The following is a 9,150-nucleotide window of genomic DNA, read 5'->3' on the forward strand; positions in this document are numbered from 1 at the left end:
GAAAAAAAAAGCAAAATTGACTTTTTGGGGGTCTGCAAGTATGGGTGAGGTCTTTTTATGATTGCAGGTGCTTGCTCAAGGTGCGTTTTTTAAAACTTCACTTTAGCGACTTTAAAATATCCTTGCACCCATTTTCAAGTACCCCAAATGTGCCAGGACTACTTATTTTCACAACAAAATACAGCTTTATGCCATTCTTCACCACTTGTGCAAAGACGCTAATTAGAGTCAATTGTACCAACTTAAGTACCCCAAACAGTTTAATTATGACTAATCGGGCACTTCTACATTGATCCCCAATGTTTCTGCATCTTTTAGGGGGTTTCAGGCTGATTTCCCCGATTCTGACACCACTTTACGCCTGTTCTGACTTTGCGTGTCGCCGTTTTGATGTCTTTTGGAATTCAATAGGGCGAATAGCAGGGACGCACATGATAAGTTTCCGCTGCCAAAAGACGTGATGTAGGCGAAAAGTCCGGCAGGCGGAACTTTATCGTGGGTGCAAAACTAATTGAATGCCGCCCTATATGTGATACTATGTTATGTAATGTTTCTTATACTGTTGCAACAGTGTTTTTTTTATTACTTGTCTGTATTAAAAGAGACATATATATATATTTTTTTTAATCTTGGAACCATTTTATTTATTTCGATTTTTTTTTTACTCAGAATCGCTAGTTTATCACCTGGTAATTTTTAAACCACACAAAGGTTTAATCAATTAGCTGCTAAAGTTTAAATTATTTTATTATTATTTTCTGGCATTATCAGGGATTGAAATATACATTTTTTTTCCCCTCAGAATTTGGGTTGTTGTTTTTTTTTACAGGAGAGATACAAGCCTGCGCACCAAGGACAGCAAAAAAAGGTACTAGTTCTGTAGTCATCAGAATGAGGCAAGAAAATACATTGTGAGAGTGGTCCCTGCAACATGGTTGTCAGCTAAAGTAAATACAACACTCCGCTTTAATATTGTGAGCGCCAAATAAAGACCTAAGATTTAGCGTATATGAAACCTGCTAACCGTCAAACCTGAATTGGGTAGGAAGTTCAATCTATCGGAGAGATTTATCAAAGGACAAGAGGATGTGTTACCTGCGCCAATCAATCGGATTGTAGCTATCATCTGAAAAGTACTATAAAATATCTATAATCTCTCTCTTAGGGCCTGATTCAAAGATGGACACTAATGCAATGTACTTGTACTTCGATGTTACTGATGTCTACGTAGGTATGCGACATCGCACACAGGTGAGAAGACAGCAGTGGGCGTCTTGATGCTCCGGTGAGCTTTACTGACCTTTGCATGTTCTTGCAACTGCGTTGCGTACGAAAACACAGTTGCGATCTCATTAGCGCCCGTCTCTGAATCAGGCCTTTAGTCCCTTTCCCTAATTAACGACAACTGCTTTATATACAGACAGTGGGGGTAAATGTACGAAGCCCAGAAACGGTATCAGCGCACGTTATATGCGCTGATACCGCTTCTCCCCGATGTATGATCGGGGGTCTGGGTGGTAAATGACAGGGGCGCAGTCATTATCGGCGCTGCTATCTATAAGATAGCAACGCTGACGGCAGAGCCATGTACGAACGGTCATAACGTCTGACCGTTCGGCCAGCTGTAGCTGTCGTTATCGACAGCTACAGCCTGGCGTTAGCCTATCCCCACAGCAGGGACAGCGCTGTCCCTGCTGCGGCGGCTGCCGGCTCCAGGGCTCCATGCGGGGATCTCGCGATACTTGCGAGATCCCGCGCATGCCCAGTGGAGCCGGCTGGGAAGAGACACAGCGCATCAGCACTAGGCTGATGCGCCGCTGTCTCTAGCGGGTAGCGCCGGAGGGGGGAGTTAACGCTCCCCCTCTCCGGCCGATGAGATGTTTATACATCTCATCGGTTGTGCTTCCTGCTTCGCCTCGGTAAAGAGACGAAGCGGGAAGCGTTATAGCGGCACGTTAAGTGCCGCTATAATACATCTACCCCAATAGGCTATAGAACAGCTAAACTGTTTTTTACATGTATTTGTAATTTGAAGAAAAAAAATCATGCCTACGAATGCATTCTCCAAGCACCAGATTGTAATTGTTTCTTAAATCTGCACGACCACCTAGCTAAATGATTCAAATCGATCATTTGTATTAATATTAAGGGTCATATTCAATTTGGAGCGAAAAGTCCATTATCGGCGATCATTTACAGTTTTCACCATATTCAATTTCAAAGACTTTCGCAGGTGCGAAAAGTCTTTGTCAAAAAACAGGGATAAGTTTTCACCATAGAATAGGTAGTGAAAAATAGTGCAGAACTGGGGTTTTGGGGTGCAGACTTTAAAAAAGTGCCCTGCAGCCCTTGGAATGTCCCCTAAAAAAGTCATCTGTGTCAAAAAAAAAATTGTAAAAGTAGCATAGGGCACCCCAAAAAAAGTGGTTTCGCTTTGGGAACGAAAAAAAAGAGTTGGGGGAGAAACTTAAAAACTAGCAAAATAGTGTCAGGGGTGGTCCCCAAGTATGCGGCAGTTGTTTTCTAGAATGCGGTTAGTTGCGGCAGGTGGATTTTTGAAGAATTTTAAAACTTCTCTTTAGGGACTTAAAAATATGCTTGCACGGGGATACGCGGGCACGTGCCCAATACTTTATCCCCAGGAAAAACGGCGATGATTATATTTACACTAAGGCCTGTATTCAAGTCCGAGGTCGGACTTTTCGCTTCAAATTGAATACGGGCCTTAGTGTCTATATAGCGAGTTCCTATGATAAAATTGTGCACTTACGGTCATAAGATTATAGGGGATGTATTCAGTTTAACTACGATTAGGATGCGGCTACAACACCGGTGCCAGAAGCCCGATTTCAGGGGAGATACTGAACCCGGAATCCTGACAGTCAGCATCCGATCGGAAGTATAGCGGCCTGGGTTAGCTGTTAGCCATGGGGGGATTGGTTAGGAACCACGGGGGGGAGGGGTTTGGGTTAGGCTGCGTGGGGTGGGAGGTTAGGGTTAGGCACTAAGTCCCCCCTTAGAGTTAGGGTTAGGTACTAAGGGGGAGGATTAGGTTTAGGCACTAACAGGGAGGCTGTACACTACTGTCAGAGCTGTATTAGACCCATACACACTTATCACCAGGGTCCTCGCTCCTTATATTGAGCTGTGACCTATTCTTGCAGAAATCTACACCGTCTTGCCCTATATTTTATTATATACCATCTCCACGTTCACTCTCACCTGCGGGTGTCATTACATTTGCAATCGGGTGAAAGTTGCAGCCTTTATGATCTGTCAATATTGAGCAAATAAAAGAAAATGTGCAAATATCATCTTAAATAATGAGCTTGGCAAAATCTGTTTAACAGCTTTATTGTAGAATACTTTGCAGCACATACAAATAAAAAAAATACATTAACAGTAAAATATTGCACAATGCAAACAAAATGAACAGAAATAAAAGTGACATAAAGGTGAAAATACTCGACAGGTGAATTTTTTTTATCTTTTTTTTAAAATAAGAAATTGATGACAAAGTAGATGAGAAAAAAAATGAAACACTACTTAATTCATGAAAGGGAACAACTTGTAAGGTATCACTTTTGTCATGACAACAATGTTAGTTTAGGATTCGCACTTTGCGCCCTTTCATAAATAGAGCGCAGATGATTTCACAACCAGTGTTATTTCCATGAAGTCTGCAATTTGGTTCTAACTACGTGATCGTAGGCCAATTGCTCTTCACAGAATCTCGCAGGCATCTGTGGGACTACTTAATGCATTTGGTGATGTCACATAGCGTCAGAACTTCCCACATTCCACACACAATCTAGCTGTGATTTCGCTCATCTCTAATCTACACTGAATTATGGGTAATTCTTTTATCTTTTGTCTAATGTTTATGTCTCTATGCTACAGTATGCTTAGAGTCTTTGTGATTCATATCTACTCAAGGATAAAAGCCTATAAGCATTTTGGGGCTGATTCTGAGGGGAGCAAAGCAAAAAAAAGAGCAATTAACTTGGTAAAACCATGGTGCACTGCAGGGGGGGGGGGCAAATATAATATGTGCAGAGAGATTTAGTTTTGGGAGGGGCGAGTCCAAACGCAAATCTACATTGCAGTGTAAAGATAAAGCTGACAAGCATTTGTGGACTATGCGCAAAAGCAGCCGGTATTTACCCTGCATGCAAACATAATACTTGTATCTGCCCCCCCTTGCATTGCAACATGGTTTGTCCAGGTGGAGAGTTACTTGCTTTTTTTTTTGCTTTGCTCCCCACCAAGAATCAGCCCCATTATATGCAACGTCTGTAAACAGGAGCTCTCGCTTATCCATGATAATGGGGATGAGAGTTTTTGAACAAAAGAAGCTTTATGGAAATGTATACAGAATAACAATTACAGGCAGAGTTGCAGACTGGGCAATAAACATTTGTACTTATGACACTTTTGTGCTGGGTACGCACTGGATGACATATCGGTCATTCAATTGAACGGCCGATATATCGTGTGCACGTCAGCCAGAGCGTACGCTGGCTGCAGAGGCCGGTGGGGAGGTAGTCGCGGGGCGACCCCCGGCCAGCGGGACCCACCGCCAGAGGCAGTGATGGTTGTTCAGTGTGTATGAACAAACATCATCAGGTGTGTACCCAGCTTTGCTATGCAGTTTCTGCTTCACATTGCACTGGAACCTTATAGACTTCTAATTTCAATAATAAGTAAATCCTGAGCGTATGTGATAATACAGAATACGCTCTAGGATACAATATTGCACAATGCACAACCCGTGATGCCTCACGGGATAGAAGAGCCTCCGGCTCTAAATTTGGGTCCCCAAGGTTTCTTCTCCTACTGAAGACAGAGGAGTGTCCTTGTTATCTAATGCCACCACAGGAAGGTTCTAGTCCTATTTTTTAGGTAGATGAAGACACCTGTGTTGTCTAAGGTAGCTTCAGATTACCACCTATATACATTTCCCTTTGTTTGCTCTTGAACCTGGGGACTGATGGACAAATTACAAATTAGAGAGGACAGAGGAGATACCATCTTTGCCACCGGACTCTGAGGCCATGGACCTGTCGCTATCAACAGAATCGTCAGACCTTGGCTTGTAGAAGTCACCCTGCATGGTGGACCTCTGGTATGGACCCTGGCTGGCAAAGTAATTCATTCCATGATGGCTTCTGGGGATTGCTGGAATGTTGCCTGGTGTCACGGTCCTGTTCGGTGGGAAGGCGTTAAAGTCCATCATGCAGTTAGACTGCGCCGGCATCTGGTGGTGTCTAGTACTCAGGTCCTCGGGTTTGGTTTTGACCACAGAAGCCATGCCTTTGTACAAGTGCTGTTGGTTACCTGAATGAGAACCATGGTAATAGTTGGTGGGTGAGGCCTGGTGCACCAGGAACCCCTCCCTGCTGGACATCCTGCTGGGATATGGAGGGTAGGGCAATGAATCTGGAGGCTGCTGGAACACCTCTGATGGTAACTTCCACAGTGTTTTCTCCTGCTGCAGCTGCGACGCCATACTCTGCTGCTGCTCAGAGACGTCCAATGAGTCGTTGGGGGTCAGCGCCGAAGAATAAATATTGGTGGCCGGCTCCAACCTGTTGGGGTAACACGCATCGAAACTGCTGGACTTTCTCTTCTCACGCCTGGCTTTACCTCTCCTGTTTTGGAACCAAACCTGCCGAATATGGACAGCAAACATTCAGTTATTCTCAGAATACATTTTTTTATTGAACTTATGGAGCGTACACACGGTCAGACTTGTCAGATTTGTCAGATGAACGATTTGAACGATTGAACGATTTGAACGATTTTACCAAAGTTTTGAACGATTTGAACGATTTGAACGATTGAACGATTTTTGACTGCATTAAAATGAATGGAATCGTCCAAGTCTGACTGCAAACCCATCAGATGTCAGATATCGTTATCTGACAAACGGGAACGCGCATCGTTGATCGTCCATCGTTCAGGCATGTCAGATATGAACGATTTTCCTTCAGATATGAACGACTGAACGATTTTTAAATCGTTATCGTCCATATCTGAAGAAAAAATCTGATCGTGTGTATGCACCATTAATGTTCACCCATTTACCTACACAAATGGGAGGAAGCTAGTTAAAGAAAGTCACTAAGATAAAAGACTTTGGGGTAAATTTACCAAAGTTCGATTTTAATCATTTTTAGTCAATTAGAAATCGATCTAAATCGATCAATGTTGTGTTTCTGAGGCTGAATCGCACGTTTCTAACCAACACTTAAAAAAATCAATATATGTAAAAAAAAAAAAAAAAAAGTATTTTGCTTCATAATTTGGGGGGACCCCCTTTAAATAATCTTGCTGCAACTAGTAGCAGTGATGGTTACATACCTGAATCCTGGACTCGGGGATATAAATGCGCCTGGCCAGCTCCTCCCGATTGTGGATATCCGGGTACATGTTGCTTTGAAAGAACTCTTCCAGGACGTCCAGCTGGTCCTGATTGTACACGGTCCTCTTCCTGCGCTGAGATATGGGGACCTGCTCCAGGACAGAGGGCTCAGTGGCCGCCAACTGATTCCTGCACTTCACGTTCTTTCTGGCTGCGGTTCCTTGGACGATGTCGAGGTCCGTGGATGTCTGTTCCTTCAACTCTTCTACACATGAAACAATAATGGGTCACAACATTAATGTCATTCTGGCCGTCAATTAATTTGACATCTATAACTGTTATTTTACACCAACAATGCTGTCACTGCCCCTGATGCTCTATGTGTGGAGTTTGTATGTTCTTCTTGTGTTTACACAAGTTTCCTCCGGGTGCTCTAATTGTGTGTGTGTACATGTAATAGACTGTATGCTCAAATGAGACAGTCAGGGACTGATGCGAATGACTGAATTATTCTATATAAATATGTGTGTGCTATATAAATAACTTAATAAATAATAATAATAATAAAACTGTTAATAATAATAATATAATAATAATACTGTTAATAATAATCTAATTATAATAATAATGTTACTAATAATAATAATAATGTTAATAATAATAATAATAATAATAAATTGTATATACCACAACATTTTTTTAAAACCCCAAATAGAGGGGATCCCCAACAGATTTAACTGCACATCTGACCATCAGGGGATCCATAGAACCTAATGCACTGAGCCCCCCCTTTTTACATCTGTAGCCACTGCTCCTTAAGGATACATTGCTGCTTTAGCAGTAGAGGGTTACATAACCACTAATTGGAGAGAGATAAAGTACCAACCAATCAGCTCCTAACTGTCACTTTACAGGCAATACTTGAAAAATGACAGGAGCAGATTGGTTGGTACTTTATCTCTCTCCAAGGCTTAGTACTTATTCCCCTAAATGTTAATTGAATTTAGACAGCCAGCATTTGTCTGTATACATTATATCAGGGGTATTCAACATGTGCCCCCCCCCCCCAGTTGCAGTAGAACTACACATACCAGCATGCCCTGCTAGCAAAACGGTGTCAGGACATGCTGGGATGTGTAGTTCCACAGCAGCTGGAGGGCTGCATGTGTATTACCTTTTGTATTACATTGTCTCTCTCTTTTATTTGTAAACTTTTATATTGAATCTAATTATGTGTGTCTAGCAAAAAAACAAAAATGAAGCAATCATATCTAGGAAAAAAAAATATTAATGATGAAGTTACAAAAATACACAAAATAACAAATTCTACATGATAAGAGAAACAAATAGCATATTAGGCATAGAAATACCAGCAATTATACACATGAGCCAGTTCATTTAGATAAAAACTAAAAAGCAAATGAACAGTGTAATCATCTTTTTGTTTTGTTTTTGCAGAGTAAAATAGAGACTCTGACCAAGGGGCCCATTTATAATATAATATTTGCAGTGTATTCTCCGAAAACACCAGTTTTCGGGGGATACCCGCAGATATTAAGTATCCCCCTTATATATTATGGAGGGATTACAGCTGATATCTCCAATATCTGCTGTGGTCCCTACATTTTTATGTTTTATGACAGGATTGTGAATTGTTATTTATGTGAGCTCTTGGCGTGCAGTAAACCGGAGCTAAATTCCGGGTATACGGCTGTATAGTTGGTCAATAAAGATGGCTCTGATTCTGATTTCCATCAGCACTGTAACCCCCATAGATTTCTATGGGAGATGCAGTGCTGTCAGATTTACCAAGTTCTGGAATACCATACCCCCAAATGTGCTAAATACTTTGTTATTAATTTATCTCTGCACAGAAAACAACACTTGTAACTTCTAATGGCATCAATTTAATACCGGCACAAGTGGGCAATGACAGACAGGGCTGGCGAAACCCTTCGACATATATATTTGATAGTGTTTTTACCAATAATTTGTATAATAAAGTGCAAATAAAATATTGATATAAAACAATTACAACTGTTGTTCATGTTACATGATTACTACAAACCAGGTCCTACTACAAATCCCAACATAACCTGTCATCCTGTCTCCGCTATGTACTAAGGTGGGGATTTTTAATAGCTGTAAATAACTCACCTTTTACACAGTCCTGCTGTGACAGTGGGGACATGTACTGGGCCTGGGTCTCACTGAAACTGATATCACTGGGGCTGGAGAGGTAGCAGGCCGTGTAATAGTCCTCGGTGTCTTGGGGGTATCCAGCCATTGTCCAGGCCTAGTTGACTCTTGTGTTTGGAGAGAGCTCCCAGTTGCTGCTTCCAGGCCGATGGGCTCCTGGTTTATGAATGAACAAAAAGTGGCTTCTCTTATTGGAGTTTTTATTTAAGGTGACAATGATCAAAGTAACGAGGTGTGAAATGTTCCTGGGGGGGAGTGACCCTGACTGCAAGAATAGAGACAGGTAGCCACTATTGTTCTAAGGGATGGGGAGTCAGCCATTATTTCCTGCCCTGGAAGCCACACAATGGCTGGTAATACACATCGCTGTTGATGGGGCATGCTTCATACATCCAGTATATCCTACATCAGGACAAGACCCTACAATATTATAGTCTGGGCTGTTTACACCTCTAGTGGGCGCAGGGTAAAGATTCTGGGGCTCATTGAGAGTTGGGAGCAAAACAAAAATATGGCGTAACTTTGCAAAAGCAGCCGGAATTTACCCTGCATGCCAACATAATAAATGTATTTGCCTCCTGGGTTGT

The 9,150-nt window shown here is 42.0% G+C and overlaps 1 protein-coding gene across 1 annotated transcript; it reads right to left on the bottom strand.

The window, feature by feature from the left end:
• Window positions 1-4,999: 4,999 nt before the first annotated feature.
• Window positions 5,000-8,651, bottom strand: LOC148502780 (homeobox protein Mix.2-like). Its single transcript, XM_088449336.1, has 3 exons — window positions 8,522-8,651; window positions 6,364-6,629; window positions 5,000-5,668 (listed from the first exon to the last, which is right to left on the bottom strand). Exons 1-3 carry the CDS (start codon window positions 8,649-8,651, stop codon window positions 5,000-5,002), a joined length of 1,065 nt encoding a protein of 354 aa, XP_088305462.1.
• Window positions 8,652-9,150: the final 499 nt, after the last annotated feature.

This window comes from Taudactylus pleione, unplaced genomic scaffold (genome assembly GCF_031769625.1).
Source record: "Taudactylus pleione unplaced genomic scaffold, aTauple2 ptg000483l, whole genome shotgun sequence".
Classification (NCBI taxonomy): domain Eukaryota; kingdom Metazoa; phylum Chordata; class Amphibia; order Anura; family Myobatrachidae; genus Taudactylus; species Taudactylus pleione.

What these genes read in the sequence shown, in the direction of transcription:
- LOC148502780 (XM_088449336.1), bottom strand. Translation starts at nt 8,651, where the DNA reads ATGGCTGGATACCCCCAAGACACCGAGGACTATTACACGGCCTGCTAC. An exon ending in ACAGCAGGACTGTGTAAAAG is followed by an intron (nt 6,630 to 8,521) that starts GTGAGTTATTTA and finishes TTTCATGTGTAG; the next exon opens with AAGAGTTGAAGGAACAGACA. An exon ending in TCCCCGAGTCCAGGATTCAG is followed by an intron (nt 5,669 to 6,363) that starts GTATGTAACCAT and finishes CATATTCGGCAG; the next exon opens with GTTTGGTTCCAAAACAGGAG.